Genomic DNA, 21,129 nt, shown 5'->3' with positions numbered 1-21,129 from the left:
GCACACAGGGTCATAAGGAATACGGTGCATATGGACAGTACATATTCTCCTAGGCCTAATGTGAGATAATGCAAGTCTTCAAATAGGAGAAGAATCATAGCTTCAGGCTTTAAATTGTTTTTGTGGCGTCTTCTGATGTAAAGGAACCTGAATGCTTTCCCATCTGAGTAACTATTTAACCTCAAGGCTCTCATCTACTACATAGAATTCTCTCATTTTTTTAGCTATACTGGCTTCCACACTTGGCCAGGGTTTTTTTCTGAATTATGTGCAGCTACTAAGGCCAACTCCTGTATCTATTACAAGATTCCATCAATAGTTTAAGCTATTTATAGGTGCCCTCTGTCAGCCTTTTGTTTTTAAAATGCTTTAGTTATATGGTCATATAGAGTAAGAATTCTCTATAACTGGCACAAAATAAAATCTGCCCATTTCAGCATTTCTGAGACTACTGTAATCTTTTGAAGTTTATATGTGTTTTTGATAAGTCCAGAATGAGGCACAGATTCTTTACTAATAAAAATCCAGTATTAAAATAAAATAATGTAAGCAACTTTCATAAATTCTGCAAGAGTCTCCTCTTCTTTTAAAAGGGTTGATGGGGGACTGATGAAAGGAGCATAGTAACATGCATGAGAAATTATTTTCTTTGTCATACATTAGGGCCTTCTGCAACCTGTGTGTGAATATTAAGTACTAAAGGTATCTACACCTCAGAGCACCTTTATCACTTTGATCTCTGCTGTTTGCATATACTCAATTCCCCCCAGGTGGGAATCTATTATTGTGTCCTTATGTTAATAGTTACACATTTTAAGTGAATAATATCACACTTTCAGGAACTTATAATATAATTACATTTATAGGCAACAGTATTAAGGCCTTCCTTAAACTTTAGTTAAGCTATAAACGCAATGCAGTGCATTATATTGAGCCACGCTGGAATTGCCACATTCTCTCAGACTTTAGTCACAAATGCATAGATCCGGTCATCGCATACATGTTTAGGAAAACTAGACATTAAACAGTGAAAGAAACATACTGATGGGACCCTTTGCAACAAGAGGTTGTGGGAATGCTGAGAAGTCCAGGGCCTGCACGGTTCACAGTTGTCACATGGAATTCACTCTGTATCCTCCAGAAAACTATCCGCTTTGAATCTGGTACCTAGAGACAGACAAGTTGCGATTATACAACTCTCTAATCAGCCATAAAAGTGTTCACAAGTGGTTACTAATTTTTTTTTTTTATTATTGCTTTTGGACTGAGATAAACCAAGAAGAAACTTCAGCTTACAGACTGCTGGAAAACAGTATCAATTTGAGGCATTCAGGGAGCCCCTTAACTAGGTCTAACCTTTACTTCTCCAGTGGTCTGCTCCATTTTCATCTCTATCTCCCTAAGGAGGAGATGGAATTTTGATGCAGATAATAAGAGCAAAAATGCATAATTTGCTTTCCACTAGATTATGGTCTATTGGCTGGTATAATCTGGGGGAAAATATCTTTGTGTCTTGCTCCACTGACTTCAATGGGATTTCCCATGATGTAATGAACTCAATAGAATGGCCAAGCCTTCCACAATCTAGCCTTCAAGCAATGTTAAACCTTCATTCAATTTTGAAGAAAAACTCAGGAATTTAATAATTTGCCTTAAAAAGTGTTTCCATTATTTACCATGAGTCATGTTGGTGCCTTAAGGAGGATATTTTTGGATAGTGTGATTGATTGTAACTTCATTAATATGAAAGCCCAACATTTTGAATGAGACAGAGGAAAGAATCCAAGAAAGAACCAAAATATTAACAGAAAAGGAAAAGCAAAAGTCTCGTTAGTCAGATGCTGCTGCTGATAGGAACACTCCCATGTGTTATACAAGCTGTGCTAAGCATGGATCATATGGTTGGTATCTGATGGATACAACAAAATCAGTCATTTGTTTAATTCAGTTCTGGTCTAAGTCAGGGAAAAGCAGTCAAATTTAGGTAAGGAGAAATGCAAAATATAGATGCTTGAAATTAGGCACCCAAATCCATAGGTGTAACTTTCAGAGGTGCTCAGTGTTCTGCCCTCTCATTGTTGCTTGTGGGTATCAAGTCATTTCTATTTGAGGACTGAAAAATCTCACTTTGAACAGCATAGGCCAAAATGTGTATCTTGCCAAATGTCATGATGAAATTTTCCTTGATTAATCAATACTCCACTTTGCATTCAAAGCTTATCTAACTTTCCTTCACCTACATAAACAGATAACATAATCTTGGTCTGACCTTGGACTGGTTCCTTGGTGATTGGGACATAAAGATTGCTGCCCTTCTTCCTTTTTTCTATGACGTAACCTTGCACAGGGGAGCCTCCATCCTGGGCTGGGGAGTTTCAGGTGATGGTGACAGCTTCTTTCCTGACATCTACAACTTGAGGCTGAGACACCTGTCTCAGAGGCTCTGCACAGAAGAAAATCAAATTAGCACAGTACAATCCGAATTCATTGACTCCAAATTGTGTGTATGTGTTATGTGTGTGTGTATAAATATATACGTATGTATGTATAGCAAGAAGTCAAGGAGGGTGACTTGCATGTTTAGGTTTATTCATGGACACAAACTTTTTCTAAAGATTCATTCTTTGCCATCAACTTCCCTTTGTCATTTCAAATGTTGAAACATTTCAATTCTTGCACTTATTCTGAAAATGAGCTCTTTCTGCGATGCATTACAGAGTGGCTCAGAAATGCCTTCCCTAATCCATATGAAGTTTGGACAGAAATGCAAAGTTTTAGATGAAAAATGATACATATTACTTCAGGTTGGTAATTTTCTTTCTGAAATGTTTCAACAGGCCTGACTTGCTGTTTGCACTGTGATATACTCTGGGCTTAGGGAAAGGGGACTGCAAATCCCCTTTCATCGGGGACACCAGTCCATAAAGGAGAAATAGGAACAAGAGGTACCCGAACTATAACTCCCAGAAGATAGATCAGCAGTGTTTTCTAACCAAGGTAATTTTTGGCAGACATATTTTCTTTTTTGGCCGCAAGACAAAATGTTTTTAAGCATTCCCTTTTAAATTATCTTCTCTCGTCCTCCACAATATTTTCCAGAGAAAGCCACTTTTCATTTCTGCTGTATCCCACTAAGCTTACGTAACTGACAGTAGAACAGTGTGTTAGTCAGTCCTCTCTTGTGGCCAGTCCATGTCGAGGGGTTTCTGAGTCCACAAATACTTGCAGTGAAAGGACTTGGGTATTTGTTTGATCCTGGTTATCAGCCTAAGCACAAAGCAGCTTCTAAGTTCTGTCCTTGGAATTTGTCCCCTGAAGCACAGGGGACAGTGTTCTTTTGGGGACTGGCAAGGAGAAAGGGACAAAAATGATGGGAAGCTGGACTGTGAAACCACACTAAGAACAGCTGGCTAACAGGTTCTCCAGCAAAAACTTCTGTTTCCAGGGGCCTGATGAGGCCCTCAGACTTGATGGCATGTATTCTGAATTAGCAGGCTTTCCTTTCCTCCACCTTCTTCATAGCAAATGTGGTATAGTTGCTCTCCACCAGCCCTACTTTGAGCCACGATTTTTTCTGCTGCCATCCTCCTCTCGATGGCAAAGTGAGTCACCTGCTTTCCTCCACTGCCTTTGGGTGTTTTCCATCTCATTTTACATTTTCCCCATGTGTTGCAGGAACTTCGCTTTCCCCTGGAGGGGTTTTGGTTTGTCTGCAGTGTGAGCAGCTGACCAGAGTGACACGGAGTGCTATTATTTAGAGGGTCATATCGTCTCAAGGTGTAAATGAGTGTAATTACAGCAAAACTAAACTGACTTGAATCACTTGATTTGCTAACTCAGAGTCTGCCCCATTGCGAGATTTTTAAAGTCAAAGTCTGAATTACAGTGTCTGTAACCAAACATATCTACCAGTGATTGTCTTGTTATAAAATGATTAATTTAGGGCCTACCAATGAAGCTGAGGTAAGGATTGTCAGAAGCTGAGCCACAGTGATTTTTCAGATGCAGCATAATGGCTCCACTGTCTTCTCTCACACAGATTTTGATTGTGAGTAATGCAGTCACTGGCTTTCTCCATCACCACTTTCTCTTCCTCTGTCACCTCAGTACCGTCTTTGAACTGTGTGACTCTGGGCATTGGCTTTGCCTTGAAAGGCACCTTGATGCTTGCTATATGCTCAGTCTTCACAGTAACGCTGTGTGCAGCAAAAAGCTCAAGGACAGATTCTTCAACAACAGGAGAATCTGGAAAGAAGAGAAGACATTTGAAAGCTGCAGTGGCAAATGTAGCTTGACATCTTTCCTGTGTCTGCGAGTTCCCAGAAAAGGTGGTCCAAAGCTGGGCCCTTCATAGACTCCTTCAAATTTTTACTATAAGAATTCTGTATTTTGTGAAAGTCTTCATGGACACCCAAAATCTTCAGCGTATTTTGATTCAGTTAATTTAGTTCTGTTTATTGTACAGGGAGCTGGCTGCCCTCCTTTAGTTGTTCAGCTCAGCAGAAAAAGAGGGACCTCTGGGAAACAGCAAGCCCCAAAGCTCCTCACTTCCCTAGAGCCTGGAGATTTGATTCCAGGCAGTTTCTCAGTTTTGCAAGGCACAGGAAGAAGCCCTTTGTGCTGTTACCCCCTACAGCCACACTGGGATATATATCTATGATCATGATAAAGACAGTAGAATCAAAGCTTGTAAAGAAAATGCTCCCCTCATTTGTTACAGAGTAATATGGGAAAATGATAGGGATGTCCTGCACACAATAAAGAAAAATAACCAGGTTCCTAAACAAATTTGGTGTTTTTCCTTTTATTTTTGTCACACAACATGTATGTTTAGAAATCAGTCTTCTGCTGAAAGTCAAAAATATTTTTGAATGCAGGAAAATCAACCCTCCCTCTACCAGAGCTTTGCTTCAGATGGGTTTTTACTGCAACACAGGTATGTTAAATATTCAGTGTTGCAGATACAGCACCCTCACTGCTGCGTTTGCCCCGCCGTCTGGGCAGCGGAGTCCACCCACCTTGCCTTGATTCACCGGACGGAGAGGCTTACGGCCACGCTGCGGGCGAGTCTGAGAGTCCATCCGGCGCCATCTGCCTGCCAGGAGCCCAGTAATACACATCTATTTCTGCACATCTCTCAGAAAAGGTGGTTTTCTTGTTGCTCATGACAACAATGTTTGAAGTAAAGGCTCAGGCCAAAATTCTCGATCACCGATTTATAAACACAGAAACATATGCTTAGTCACTTAAAATCAACCAGTATGACGGTTCAATTTTCTCCCTTGGGGAACAAAGAAACGGAAAGAAGAGGTTTTGCTCGTGCACGTAGATAAGCCTGTAAAATGGTACAGGCCCAGGTAAGGAGGCCTGGTGAAGCACTGATTCTGCAAGTGTTTGTGCACACCTGGAAAAGAGCAGTAAGGCGATTGGGTGGCTATCTCCAATGGCAACTGTGGCTCCACTCTCTGCCCCCTTGGTTTTGAACATCTACCTCCCTTCAGGCTCCTCTCCCATTCTGGCAATGACGAGTTAGTGGATGGCTCCCTGCTTCACTACCCAGATCCTTTTCCTGTCTGTAATTTGACAAGAAGATTTAGGCAGGAAACAACCCACATTGCCACAAACACCATCTCCACCCCTGTCCCTGAATCCTCTGATCAGAGTTTCCTGCTCTAAGACAACTAAGCAGTCAGGATTTCTAGTTCCTACTCCAGTAAAATGCTCTGTGATCTACGGACACAACAAATTCAGTGTTACATGGACAGAGTGATCTGTGCATCTGCCTAGATGAGCCACATGGCATGTAATGAAGGGTGTGCATTAGCATGCAAAGGATACATTTACTGATTACTCTGAAAATCAGAGACTGGGAGAGGGAGAAGGCTGGGTGGTGAGAAGCCAACTTTGTGGGAAAGAATGCAAGTCTACAGGCTCAGAAAATGGGTTAGCAAATATGAAAGCATCTTTACAGGTGACTGGGAAGGAAAATTTTGAAAAAGCCAGAAACCAGATCACTGGCATGGCTCCAGACCCTTAGCTGGTCCAAAGGAGCTGTCAAACCAGCTCAACACTTCCTCTACTCCCTACACATTATTTGTATCTGAACCTGAACTCCGCACGGGGAAAGATGAGTCTATAACTAAGGCACTAGACTGCAATTCCAGTGTGCACAGGAGTCAGAGGTGGCTCAGCTGTGGCTTTCCAGGTTAGCTGTGCCACAGAAGTGGTTTCTGTCCCAGAGGAGTGGTCAGAGAAGGTCCCTGCTGCACGCTGTCCCTTCAAGCCACCCTGGCCGTGGCCCACAAAGGGCACTCACATACCAGGCCTGGTAGCCACCACCCAGGGGTCAGGGCTTCCTTGCCCACTGCCAGCCACGCTCATCCCTGGCCACAGAATCCTCGCCAGGTTGCACAGTTGGAAAGGCCAGGGTTGGGGATGCCATCGGGAAACTGCTCCTTTCTGCCCTGATCTGGGAAAACAAAATGAGAAATACATGGCCAAAATGCAACTACTGGAATGACCTCCACCCAAGTCTGTACACCAGGACAGGGTTTGTGGGGCATCATCTGACACAGAAAATGCAGGACTATGAGGAAGAGACCAGCCTCACAGAGACACCTGTCAGGGGTGGGCACTAGGTCAGATCAGCCTTCCATGTAAGAAAATCTGTCTGACCTCACAGCCGAGCTTCTTTTGGCCCTGAAGTTTCCTTCATACCATCCTACCAACTGCATTTTCAGTTGTTCCTGAACCTGTGAAGGATACAGTAGCATCATTTTATCCTCCTTCCATGCAGTTCATTTTAAAATGGTCTTAAAATGCTGTACTTTTCATGGAAGGCACTTGGGCACAGTTCAAAGCTGGTTCACATCTAACAGAAGTCATCTCAAATACTAACAGTCACTAAAATCCACACCCTAACTTTGAAATTCTTCTCCAGCCTATGCCTAGAGCATGAAGCTAAGCTTTCCAACTTTTCTTTCTGCTCTTAACAGCCTTGTGTCTTCCTGTAAAGATCATAGACTTACGTTTACAGCATCAATAATGCTACTGCAAAATTAATTCACAAATCGAATGTGATATTAAATATTTACCACCCTCATATTGTGCTACTGGTCCTCAGCAGACTGCAGTCAAATGTCCCATGGGCCACTTTAAAGAATCAGGATAAGAATTCATTAGGACAATCCTGATTAAAATAAAAAACACAGTACACTTTACTAGGTTGGTTTAGGTGACACGTGCAAGGACTTAAACGGAAGATTTACTGCTTTATGCTTCTGCCGCTTCATATAGCAAAGGGAATTCCTTAATTATTACCTTCATGCTACCAAGAGGGGGCACAGACTAATGGCTTATTCCATGTTAAACAATAAATAGACTGCAGAGCAGTGTTATTTCACATCTGTTTCCTAGCTGTTACAGCAAAGCAGCACTGCTCCTCTGCAGAGTTCACTGAACAACAGTGTAAAGACTACTGTCCCTCCTCCTCTTCCTCTCTTGACTCTCATTCACACTTACCTTCCACTGTTACAGTGGCACTGCTGTACTGCTCATTCGGGTCACTGTCTTGTATAGCCTACAATCGTGCGATCTCCTGAGTCAGTCAGCTCAGCAGCATTAATGATAAGCTCTGCCCTCTTCCCTTCATGCTTCATGGTGTACTTAGGAGACCTCTCACTCAGTCGTCCATTCTTCATCCCCTTCAGGATGACATCTTCAGAAGTCAGCACACACTCCAGGGAAGCTTTTCCCTTCTTTTTCACTTGAGCTTTCACTTTCACTTTTCACAGCTCTTGAGATTGCTGACAAACTGAATTGGAACCCCTGGGAAAGGGGAAGGGGTTGCCAAGAAAAAATGGCACATACCAGCAAGCACCTTACAAATCAAAATAAGTGGCTTTGCCTTTGCAGGATATAACATGGGCTTCTGTGCAGGAGAGATTCCAGGCTTGGGACTCTACTTCCAGTGTGAAAAGGAGGTCTTAATGCTCCCCTGCTTGCCTGTCCACAGACCAACTTAATGAGACTGCAGCTTCCAGTTTTCTCAGCACAGGCTCTGGGTTTTCGTGTTTTAGCTTTATGGATTTTGCAGCTCAAACCCTGCTATCTTGCATTTGATCCACCCACTGCCCAAAGATGCTTACTTTGCATTGCTTATGATCAATGAAGAGCAGAGAGTTCTGCACTAGACTTCCAGTCTCAACATTGAGTTCTTTAAAGTCACTGGACTGAACACCCGTAGTTTTCACAGTGTGGGTCAATCCATCATCAGATGTGATAATTTCATACTTACCATCCCCCTTTGTTTTTTTTTCCCATTGAACTTCTAAGTGAAGTTTTGCAGTTTCTTTGGCAGTCAGATTTCAAACACTGCTGTCTGTCTGTCTGGTTTCAGTTCTGTCAGGAGTTAGGGGCCCACCCGTTAAATACCAAAAAGACAAACATTCATTCTGTTATTTTTAGTTCCTGATCTCCGATTTCCTACACTAAACAGCAGGACGTCAGTGAAGTAATTTTGATTTCTTTTTTGAGTGGTAGCAGAAAGATCAATTCATTCCTTCAACTTCAGTGGAAATAAAGCTAACTACAGTTCACGATGTTCAGTAAAAGTTGCACATAATCCTACACAGTTGATTACCAACAGACGCACTGCTTCTCTGTTTAGTTCTTCTGTCTTAGCTCTGTTTTTTTTTTTTTCTTCTCTCCTTTACTGTAGGTCATTGTAAAGTAAAAGGTTTCAGGCAACTGCAGATGACATCTACAAGCATACCTGGAACCATTTGGCAAGCTGAAGGAGGACTGACATCTTCTTGCGTTATCTGTAAAGAGTACTGCAGTGCCTGGCACAGGATCACTATTTGGCTTAAGTAAGGTAATCTACCACACTACCAAATAGCCCGTGCCCAAGCCCTGCTAAGGGCTCTATCAAAAAAAATAAATATTATACTTTAAAAATGGTACTTAGGGCAAAGTTTATCTTCAAGAGATGGTCCTACTGCAATAAAAGGTAAGGCAGGTGGGTAGCATTGATTTAAAGCAAGTTTGCTGCACATAATGTGGTTGGTTTTCTTTCAAACAGCAGGCACATATTTGACTGATTGTAGAAAGCATATGCAGATGAAAAAAGATTGTTCTCATTATGCCCAGGCCCATCCACTCACTCCCAAGTCCTGTAACATTGTTTGAGCAAAGTTCACTTCCACTAAAAGGACAGTGCCAAGGTGCGTTTTATCATTCCCACCTTTTCCACTAAAACTGGTCCAAATTCAGTAGTGACTCACAGCCCTGCCACACTGACGTCAGTGGAGAATTTGGATTATGATGTCTAATAACTAGGCTTCAAACTGAATCTGCTATCTCATGAAAGGTGTCTGCACATGGGTGCCCTGGTAATTGTGGGTTGGTTTATGAATTGTACAATGTTAGATTTCTGTTGTGCCTAAAAAGACCAGTGAATCATGAATGTTGCAAAGACATATATTGACATTGTACACAGAACCTCACATACCTGAGAACAAAGATTACCTATCACTCTCAGCATAGCAGGGATGTCTAGGTCTTTCCTATTCACATTGGTGATGCACAGCATATATTTCATACCCATGTTCTTCATATAGTTTTTTCTCAGGGAATACAGGGAACACAAAGGCTCTTCCCCATAATAAGCATGATGCTTGCACCTTTGGAAACCCATCTTTTTTGTGCAGTGGACACAGAGGGCAAGACACACAGAACTCAGTTTAAAGTCAGCAGGGGGTAGATTCTTTCATCTTGCTTCACCCCACTCTACTTCCGCAAATTTGCCCTGCAAAGACTCTCCATTTTGTCTAACTTCAAAATTCTTCCAAGCTTAGTTGTTAGTAACTGGTCTAGTCACTAGTCAAGCCAGACCTCCAGAGCTTACCTTTAGTCATGATCGTAGATGACATCAGTGTGGATACTGGACACTACACACTTGTAGTTATCTGTATCAGCTCCGGAGAAGCATTCAGAATGGAAAGAAAAAAACACAGAGAAAGCAATAAGCAAAAGCTCCACATAGGCTGAGGCGGTGGGGAGTGGATATTGCAAATGTATTAGTGAACTCCTCTTTTTATTTGTGTTTAAACCTGTATTTTTTTAATCACTAACAGAAGTGACCTGTTGAAAATCCACAGTCTCTAAGGGCAGAAATTTGGAGGCCAAATCCAATGCCCCCTCCTCCCTAAAGATGCCTCACAGACTTCCCAAAGCCCGGGAAACAGAAGTCTTCCCTCTGACAGTGATGTATTTTGGATCAGGTCCATTCTTGGCCTGAGGCAGTAAAAGGAAGCTGCATTTCTTCTCAGAGACATCCTTTTATTCCGGTGCTCTGCACTGGAAGTGAGTATCACCCCTGAACTGCATAAGCAATACAGAAACTAGAGGAGGGTGAATGGAAGCTGTTGGACTTAAGACTCTGGAGTACTGTAGGAAAAGAAAACTAGAGTTTGACCTGCTCTGGCTGGCAGACTTGTAAACAAAGGACTGCCTGAAAGAAGAGGTGAATTAGAGTAGACTAAGAATTAAGGAAAGAGGAAAGAAAGGGACACAGCAAGGGATCAAGGAAAAGAACAAAGGGCAGAACTTTTGCAGCCATAGGACATCACAAATTAAACCAGGCTGAACTGGGACATGTGTCCTGAATAATATTATGAATTATTAAGATTTAGCATTGGTTTTGCCTGAATAACACACAAGAGGCATTAGGGCCTCACTATGCTAAACACAAAACTAAGTAACAAAAGTAATGGTTCCTGCTCTCATGCTCTTTTTCTGTTGATCAGAAACACTGCCCTACACACAGCAGTATTTGAAAGTAGCACTATTGCAGTAGGCCGACTGCAAACATGGACATTTTTATTGCTGCTGAGGAACACTATAGTGAGTAAGTTTTTCTTTTTTACAGTTTTTATTGTGGGAATAAAACCACCAATGAGCTAACGGCAAGAAAAAAAGGTGTGTTACCTTAGCACATACTTCTTAAAAATACTGTCAAAAACATTCTGGATCCTTCTTCTATTGATACCAACTCTCTCTTTTCCATTTTACATTAGTCTTTGATTTACTATTAACTTTAGCTCAGAATATTGCTTTGTCTCCTGAAATTCAAGAAGAAACATTGGAATTAATGAAATGAATGAGTGAAAGGGGACAGGGGCCTGTTACCTGCTTCCTGTTTTTGGGTTTATTTTAAATGCATGGTTTCTTTTCCTGTCTGCTCTATGGAGAAGATTAGATTAGCTTTGCTTTACTTACTGTACTTCTTACAACTTTACATCCATCATAGATACCACTCTGGGCATGAAAATTTTTCATTAGCAGTGCTCAGCACACTGACAGGAATGATTTGTGATTTTTTGTGATATATAATAAAGACTTGTATGATCTTTCTGTCACTTTAGACAGTCAAAGATCTGTCATATGGGAGAGATTATCCATGATGGAAAGGCTTATTTACTTATGCATTAAAGGTCACATTCTTCCAGCCCTAGCCAAATCATTCGATCATGAGTTTTGCATAAACAAGAACTGCTGTATTTAAATCAATAAGGACAAGCTTCCATCAGCTAAAATGAACAACAGCTTTCCCACTGACTTTGATCCATGACAAATCTCTAAAAGCACTGAGGATGGGTATAAGTAACTGCAGTTTGCACCTGTTTTTGTTTACCATTCTTCCAGTTGTAGAAGATGAAGGACCGTATTTCCTTGCATGAGGTGGGTGAATATACCTGAGAGCACCTGAAAATGCAGTCTGTTGTTGGCATGCACCAGGTAAAGAACTGTCTTTTACCCAAAATTGTTGTTACTCACCCTTGGGTGTTGTCAGTGGACAAGGATTTTCCACAAACTCAGGAATGCTTTCTCCAGCAAGGATCTCAAAGGAACATATCACCTTGCTAAAAGACTCCAATAAGGCAGAAGACTTCCTAGAAATGACTTCTTCGGTTGGGGAAAAAAAAATATGTTAATCAAGCAGAACAGAGATGTACCATTTGAAAGATTTATTGACTGGGAGTGGGAAAGGCTGGATACAAGAAGAAACCCTGAAACAAAGTTACACAGAGAATTGCCCCAGTCAGTTAAACCTCTTGGGAGAGAAAGGTTTGTGCAGCAGGAAGAGCAATAGCTGTCTGTAGGAAACTGGTGATCAACTCCTTGCTTCTTTCCAGTCTTTTGCAGGATTTTGGGCAAGTAATTTGCTCTCTGTGTACCTGTCTTGTCATCTGCACAGTGGGAAAATTGAGCTGCCTTGCCACACAAGCGTGGTGCAAGGTGCTTTGATGTTAGATGTCATTCAAGAAAGGTATCAAAACTGACCATATGAAAATGCCCGTTAGGACTTAACCCGTCCTGCACAAGCTGTACTAAGCTCCTGAGTGCTGCCTATGCCCTATGTCTACACAAATGCCCATAGTTTAAGACAAATCCTCCTCCTTTAAACTGTTCACTTCAGGAGGTTCCAAAGAGCTGCGTTTTTCTATCAGAATGAAGCCATTTAGTTTGTTTTTATAAGAACTAGTTCTTCAGTTCAGGTAAAACTGTGGTTTTTTGTTTGTGGTTTTTTTTTTTGTTTGTTTTTTTTTTGTGTTTTTTTTTTGTTTGTTTGTTTTTTTTTTGTTGTTGTTGTTGGTTTTTTTTGTTGGTTTTTTTTTTTTCCAGCAAGACTGACCAGTAAGGAGCTGGCCCTGACTACTCATGTCTAAAGCTCCATGCAAACACCTCCCTGGAACAGAGATACTTTTCTGTTGTTAATAGCAAAAGGTCTCTGTTTTACACCAGAAAAATCAACAGAAACTCTGCTACCAGCTTGGATTATTCAAGCTTATTTATTTAGAATATTTCATTGCACTTTTCCTTAATCAAGGACCTCCTCAGCTTCCTAAGTGTATCACATACAGTGGGATATGTGAATGCAACAAGGGCCTGTGCACACCCTGCTCTCAGTGGATATGACTGGGAACTGTCATTGTAACTGCAGTGCCAAGACAGCAAGGAGGTTGCTTTAAGCCAAGATAATGAAAGCAAGACAAAATGTTTCTCATCAAAGGCAATGGCTGATGCAGGGGCAATACCTGTAGTCTTGCAATAGCAGGTAGATTATGTGCTGGCCTTTGAGAAGAAGAAAATTACTCACTTCCCCCTCAGCAGCAGGGAAACTCCCCCGCACAGACGCAGCCCACCTTTTGTCAGTTTGGTGTGCATTACCCAGGGAGGTCATGCGACCACATTATGGAAGAAAATTCTGTCACCATATAGCCTGTTTCCAGTGGGGCCTCTACTGCCTATAGCTATTGCAAGACTGGTCCCTGTATGGAAGGCAGTCTGGAGAAAAGCGACTATTCGATTCTAGTCCTTGAGGGATAAGTACTAGTCATCTGGAAATTGTAGCTCCCTGTTTTTAAAGTGTTCCTTGGCAAGACAGATACAGTAAGGAATGGTAGTGTCTGACACTGTTGTGTGCTGCTGAAGGATCTTGGGGCAGAAGGAAATCAACCCCAAAACACAAGCCTTTCCAAGATCTGGGGGCACAAATGGTAAAGCTATAATTAGGCACTGCAACCTAGAAGATACAGTCCACAGGGAAGACAATGTTAAGACCATATGACCTTGAGACTTTCCTTTGTTGCCAGCAGAAATTAGAGCTGTGCCAAAAGTGCTCTGTTTTGGGCATCCTCCCAAGGAGATCCTTTTCCTTATCAGAATATATATACCCTGGTCTCCTTGCTGAGCTGGCCTTTGTTGCCAGCCTGCCTGTATGAGACACAAATGTTCATTGACTCCTTATGCACAGAAGACAGGTGAAGAGTCTCTATCCTAGACTGTATCTCTCCATATACCCTCCAAAATTTTACAGTGTTATCATGCATCTCTAGACCCTGTTATGTCTTTTTCCTCTTCTGCTCAGAAATTTTCTCAGAGACACGATTTTTAAAGTCTTTCCTACAAACCAAGAAGCCAAGAGAAAGGGATCACTCTTGTTTTTGCCTGGTCTGCCCAAAGGTGTGTGCATCCCCCCCACCTCTGACCACCCTCTCTCAGTGTTCTCACCCTTTCACTCTTGCATACCAATGGTCATTGGTGTTGGTGACAGCAAAGGCTGCGGCTGGTTAGGAGGAGATGAGATGTTACTCTATAATCCCGAATGCCCTAGAAAGAGCATATTTTGCCCCCAGACATTATGGGGCAAATCCACACCAGTAGCACCAACTGCTACAATGAGAAGGCATATAGCACGCTGCTTTACTCACCTGCTCCACTGTACAACTCGCCACATATCTCCGGGTTTATTTGGATTTTCAGATCCTACAAAGCTCACAAGTGACACAGTTTAAAAGCCAACCCACCATTTTAACAGTTCCTCCTGTCACCTTAAAAATGGAATTCCCTTTACTTATATTTCTTTTTCCTGATCAGAATGTTCATCCTTGGCCACAGATTTTCTGAACATGAAAATGTAACAGGTTAAGATCCAGTAGCTTGTGCCAGCTAAGGAGCAGAAATGGCCAGTAAGAAACAGATTTTTTTTTAAACTGCTGGAGTATTACCTTTTGTTATCCTTCAGCTGGGAGAGCAAGTGATCTGTTAGAAAATCTGCCCTTAATAGTAAGCAATAAGCTTTTGGAAGCCTCATCAGATTGCAAGATTTTGTGTTTCTTGATGAGACCAGAACTGACTTCCACAGCCCAAAAGGCTGCACTTGAAGGGTATAACATTGTCTGTTACTGCCCATCACCATGACTCAACTTGCCCATACCTTGACTGTGGGCAAGAAAGAAACCAAAATGGTAATGCAGACAACCCCCTGTGCTTAGGAACACAGATACACTGTGAATCAAGCCATGGGCACTCTGCAGAGAGATTAACTTCACTCATCACACACAGTGTGGCTATGACACTGTATTTACTATGGCTGCTATTAACAGAATCAGCACACATTTACAAGGTGAACTAGATCTCAAGAAAAGACTTGTCAGCACCACTGAAGTACACACAACAAAGACTTGGTGCAAGCCAATGGTAATTTTAGTTTCGGTTACAGAAAACAGAGTTGGACAAGTTTGACTAATTCTTTTGTAGGTAACTGAGCCTTCCCTACGCCATACTTTTCACAGCTCTTTTACTCCTGGTTTAAAATATCTCAAGGAGTTATACTTCAGAGTGGTACTTCACAAGGTTCCTTTCTTGGAAAGGGAAGGAAAAGCAAAGCAGATATGAGACTAAAGCTATTTATCTCACACAGTCAATTTTCACCCTGCCTGCCAGGCACAGAATACAAAGTATTAGGACATTCTTGAGAACATATGTTTATGTCTATTTTACCTTTTTTTTTTTTTTTCCAGCTGCTAAGGTCCTGATCATTCCTACTAAGAGAGAGGAGCTTTCAAGACCATTACTGACCCTTCTGTGTCCCTCAGCTCACGTGAACGCGTGTAGACTGTTGCATTCCTCGGAAGATGCCTGGGTCCCTTTACACTGGACAAATACGGCTTTGAGTAGTTCAAAATTTAAATACATACTGGCCTCTTGTGGGCTGTGTGGTTACATCCTTTACACTGGCTTCAGCAGTTTCCCATTCCTGGAATAACAGGATGATAAAACTTCATATATGAGGCTAAAAGGAGTAAACCTTCTGTAGGCCTAAAGGATACCTTTTTATTTAAAAATAAATATTACCTCCCCAATCCCAGGTTTTCTTATGATTGATTGTGACGCCATTTCAAAACTTTCACCAAAGGCAGACTATTAAACAATTTACCAGTCTTGTTTTTCATGTTAAAAACAGAATATGTGGCTCCAAGTTTCAAACAGTTAAACATTCAACAAATCGTGCTTTGGTGTTTAAGTCAGTCCCCAGCACTCCTTTTACACCTCAGTGAAATGGCCAGGCTTTGGCTTCGTTTATTTTTAAGTTATACAGGCAGCAGTTTATACCATTTCCAAGTCCAGCCAGTTCATTCAGTTAGAAAAATCAGTTCACAACTTTAGAGTACATAGGTCGTTCTTTAACCAGTTCTCTTTTACTCCTTAGTAAGTCTGAGATTCTGTCACCCTTCTTCATATGAAAAAGGACATCAGTCCCAATGAGTAAGGTACTTCAAGAAGAGAATGAATTACAGATCTCAGCCTGTGTATTTAGCGCTGTCTTACTTTACTAGTGTTAACAGCAGCAGTGCTGGAACAGTGCAGGTACAAGAGGTCATTTTACATGTATACGGGTCTATCCATCCTGAAGGACACAAACTACATACCTTGTTTGCAATGAAGGCTGAGGTAGCGGCAATGAACTGCTTCTCTTAACTGACTGCATTTGATTTCTGTTTGGAACAGACCACTGTTATCTATTCTGTATTTATGTTAAATTCAAATGGAAAGGGAGTCTAGTGCCGGAGGCACCTGGGTTATGCTTTGCAAAACACAGGAACTTAGAAAACCAAAGAACATAAAAATCTAGCCATGTTCACAGGCTGACAGGAATAATTCTAGGGGTAAACCCTGGAAAAAGCAATGGCAAAGCCCACTTGGAATATACCACATTTCCTGATGATTTTAAGACTATTTCTGCTAGTCTAGGAAAGAAAGAGGAAGGTAAAAAATTTAACAAAAATGGAGAAAAAAAAGGGCAGACATTGAAACATTATTGATTTTTCCAGTGAGCAAAACACACCATATACAGACAGCCAAAATAAACACATGCTGTAGTTCACAGGCTAAAGAAGGATTCCAGCAGGACAGAGGCTCTATGCTCCCTTCTCTAGAAGTTAGTTCTTATTAACACAGATGCGTTTATTGAATCAGAAATGTGTGGAAATGGAATCAGTCATGCTGTAAAGTAGATAAGGTATTATTTATTGCTTGTCTAATAAATCCATTAAGGAACCAACCTTCACTTACCTCTCTGATATTCTAATTCAGAAACAAGTGCCCAACTTAGAGACAGAGAAACCTGCTATCTGGGCTGGAAATCACATTTTCCCCAACAAAAACAAAACCCAATGCCAACTCAATCCAATTCCTCCCACCTATCCAAACTGACTCAAAACCCAGGCAATCCCTTTCAATGTTCATTTCACAGTGCTCGTGAATCCTCCCTCGTGCTTCTGTTCTTACACCAGCTACCATGGCATGTTGAGGGAGCATGTGCACATGCACACACAGGCACACACACTGCTGTGGGGGAAAACCAATGCATATGAATGAGAAGATCTTTCAGTTTGGATCGTTAAGTCTGGCAACACTGCCAGACATATGTCTCAAAAAGGGGAGGAATGACTTTGAATGATCTCTTCATTACCCTGACCTTTTGTGATGCTTGAGCGTTTGCTCTCCATATTCCTCACAACAGCCTGAAGACCAAGAAGACAACAGTGGATGTAGTGAAAACAATCACATCTGGTTTTCCTTCTTTTGAGACAAAAGAATTCAAAGCTAATTTACAAGAGGAGGTTTCTGTTGTGCCTTATTAGTTTTGACTTAATTCCTGACAGTCTTCCTTGTGTTCTCTTAGAGGCAAACAAGCTAAGCAAGCAAAGAAGAATGAGCAAAAAGATCTATGCAGGATTTTTTCCTTCTGATCCCTCAAGAGAAATGTTGCCTTTGCCTTTTCAGAGGAAAGCAGACACCTTGCAGCTGCTACTGGGACTAGGGGAGTTAAGGTCAGACATAATAAGAAAACTTTGACTCAGGCAAACACTACCATTTCCTGAAGGAGAAATGCCTTTAGTAAGATGCACAGTACTGCCAACTTCTCCGCCCGCAAAATTCTGAGATGTATGGAGATCAAAAGGTAGGCAGAAGAGGCTGAGCCCTCTGAAGAATGTCTAGCAAGACAAGCTCTCTCCAAGAGAAGAGATGATCCCTGGAAAACACTGACTATCAACATATTGGATTAAAGTTAGTGCAATACAGTGACTTACTGAACTCTATTTTAAGCCTAAGAAGCAACAGGCAGAGAAGAGATAAAGAAGCAATAGGGAACACAGAAGTTGAGCAGCATGGTCCAGTGGAGAGAAACAGCCAGGAACTGCAATACTCAAGTCCTTTGCCAGACTATTTAAGCTTTATCTTCTTAAATGCTGAGCATATTGCCAGCTCTGGTGCCAACATGACTTTTAATTCTGAGTAAATAATTTAGCTTTTCTCCGCATTCAGCTTTGCTACCAACTGAATAAACCTGACACTGCTGCCCTGCTGGGGATTACATACTGCACAAGCCTGGGCAGGTCTTCTGCACCGAAGTTAATCATACCCCCTTCTCTGACTTCCACACAGTGCGATGAGAATGTGGCATCTGTTGTATTCAGGTGCTGGAGCCTGATCTGTATCAGTACTCAGAGGAGAGTGGACTCTTCTCTTTCCTTGTGTGTAACAGAAGGAATTTACCTCTTTGAGAATATGTGAAATTCACTTTGATTAGAAATTAAGGCTGGTGTTGTCTAGAGCACGCAGTTCTTTCACTGCCTGTCCCTTATGCGCAAAGCTGCAAATGCTGCTTTCATTCACTATTTCTTCTGCACTTTTGAATGGGGCAATTTTTTTTATTGCAGGACTCCTGAGCTGCCCCACATTATCCTCAGTTGACAGCCACTCTCGCAGACATCAGCAAATATACAATCTACAGGCTTGGCAGAAGAAACAAGGTTATCCTCAATGTATCTCAGAAAGTGTTTTGTTTTTTCTCCCTAGCAAATGCTTCATGCTTCATGTCGAAAACAGAGACACAGTTATGATTAACAAATTGTAAATTTGCCATTTCCCTTCGTTTAAAATGGTTTCCAGGGAAAGAACACATCAAAAATAATACTGCAGGTCCACTTTTAAAGCCTGCCAACTCACCAATCAACAGACATACACTTTCTAGGACCACCTGGGTGCAAGCTGCATGGTTCCTCCACTGCAGAGACAGCAGGGAAGTGACAGGAACCAAGCTCCTCTTTAGTGATCTCTTCAGTCTCAAGCCCTTTTGCAACTGCAAATTCATGGGTTAAATATAAGATTTTTCCAAAGTAGACTAACTGTAGAGGAAACGTCCAGAATTGTTAGCTACTTTTGAAAATCTTGCAAGTAAATGTGACACTCTACCGTACATGACTGCTAGGCAGTTGATGTTTCAGAATAATTTGACCAAGTCATCTTTACCTTGATCCTTCAGAGAGTCAGACATGCTTTACCTGGGGACAGCTCTTACTCTCAAGTGCAACCTTACTTTTTTTTATGTAACTCTGTATCTGCTGATCTCAGAGTATCTACAAAAGGACAGTGTGTTCATCAGTCTATTGCCATGACAGAAACATAAACAGGATAACACTACTTAAGTGTGATAGCAAACAAGAGAGGCATTGAGCTATGCTCTGCCCTGTTCACGAAGTGTGAAAAAGCTTATGAAACAGAACACATCACAGTTGGTTCTAAATAAAATAATCTCAAGTTAAGCCACCTGGAGAAAAGAATTCAGTCCTCTGGGAAACAACTGTGACTACAGGTATTAACGCTGTAGTCTCTGGTACAAAGAGGCCTGGGCAGTGAGTTAGAGAGAGTGGATGAAGCGTGCTAGGAATTTTCTTTTAATAGAAAAAGAGTGCCCAGTAAAAAGAGAAGTATAGTAAGACACATAGCTTAGCTTAGTTCCCATTGTCAGCTCAGTTTCAAATCTACTGATTACAGAACCAGCAGCCTCACTCATCTCAAGTGCTTCTGCATGGCCAGAGCTCCTTTCTGCTGATCCTAAGCACTTCTTCAGACTACCTCAGCTGTCAGAAGAGACCACAACAGCTGATACAAGGGGGCAGGGGGCAGCGAGCGCATGCACAGAAGAGAAAGGCGGGGGAGAGAGTGTGAGCACAAAAGAGAGAGAGCATGAAGAGAGAGATATGTTAATTACAGTAAGGCCAAAGAGTAAATAGGAGGATTAGGTCCACATCTGTTAGGCAAAATTAACACTTCAAGAGGCATTTGAATATTTTGATCGCAACCAAGTGGCATGCTGTCGCCTGGTGTGAGACGACAACAGTGCAGCCCTCAACCAGACTGTGCAACTAGTAGAAAGCAAATGTCAGCCTAGTGAATTGATGCAAAGCAGCCTGATTTTATCAATGACCACTCTCTCAGGACATCCACATACATAGAATGGGAGTGGACAGCAGGCCAGATTTCCTTCATCAGTATAAATTGTTTACTTGCACTCAAGTCAGTGAAGCACTGCCAACTAATACCTGCTGAGGATCTGCGCAAGGACCTCAAAGTCAGTATGTTAGAGCCCTTTATACCTTGTTTGCCATAAACCAATTCTCCTCTAGAAAGTCTCCTTGTAGAGGAGGCAACTTATACATTGAACTTTGCTCCTATACGCACAGTCCTATCAATCATCAACAAATATTCTTTAGCAGATGCACAGGGAGCTGATGACGAAACTAGTGAATTATTCACCGAGTTCAGTTTGACACTGAAGGGCACGGAACAGCTGAAAACATTTACAGGGAGTCCCACTTACAATGTTATTCAGAACATCAGTGGTGCTTTTGTTATTTCTGAGGAATGCTTAGATGGAATAGTGTTACCACCTTGAAAGAATTGGTAGCAGTGGGGTGAATATACCTAGCAAGGTTTACATAAAACTAACAGTCATGTTATGCTCAAAAGCTTAAGTTTATTGCTCTATTTAATGACTACCACCAGTATTTTTAAAAAGAATGCCAGTTCTTCCTGCTAGTTTCTCACTGAAGGAAATATTTTAAATACAGCAATAAAATCAAGTGGTTTAAAGATAACACATTTTGCCACATATTCATGCAAACCCTGCTGACAGGATTTTTACAGGTTCATGGATACAGAATAAACACAAAGGATGTGTATTGAAATATTGGGAAACTTTCCCCACAGTGATGAAGTTGTAGGCATAACATTTCAGGCCCTACCCTGCACCTACTGACGTCAATGGCAAAACTTCAGTGGGAGCAGCATCAGCCCTTATTGTTCTGAGAGCTGCTTTATCTTCTCCTGATTAGGAAGTGCAGTAAATTCTCAGAATCTCCTGCAGTAATAAAAGCAGTGGGTTTTGGTTATTGTTACAAATAAAGAGAAGCAAAAACATTTTTAGTAGATCAT

At 41.6% G+C, this 21,129-nt stretch overlaps 1 protein-coding gene across 1 annotated transcript; it reads right to left on the bottom strand.

The window, feature by feature from the left end:
* Positions 1 to 1,123: 1,123 nt before the first annotated feature.
* IGSF22 (immunoglobulin superfamily, member 22) lies at positions 1,124 to 5,081 on the bottom strand. Its single transcript, XM_009698976.1, is given in 7 exon segments — positions 1,124 to 1,167; positions 2,270 to 2,443; positions 3,412 to 3,574; positions 3,576 to 3,657; positions 3,659 to 3,710; positions 4,036 to 4,245; positions 5,024 to 5,081. Coding segments are annotated over 7 exon segments (783 nt in total).
* Between the last annotated feature and the right edge of the window lie 16,048 nt (positions 5,082 to 21,129).

The sequence above is a fragment of the Cariama cristata genome, unplaced genomic scaffold, assembly GCF_000690535.1.
Source record: "Cariama cristata isolate BGI_N322 unplaced genomic scaffold, ASM69053v1 scaffold4894, whole genome shotgun sequence".
In the NCBI taxonomy this organism is placed as follows: domain Eukaryota; kingdom Metazoa; phylum Chordata; class Aves; order Cariamiformes; family Cariamidae; genus Cariama; species Cariama cristata.
This window is presented reverse-complemented; position numbering and strand designations above follow the sequence as displayed.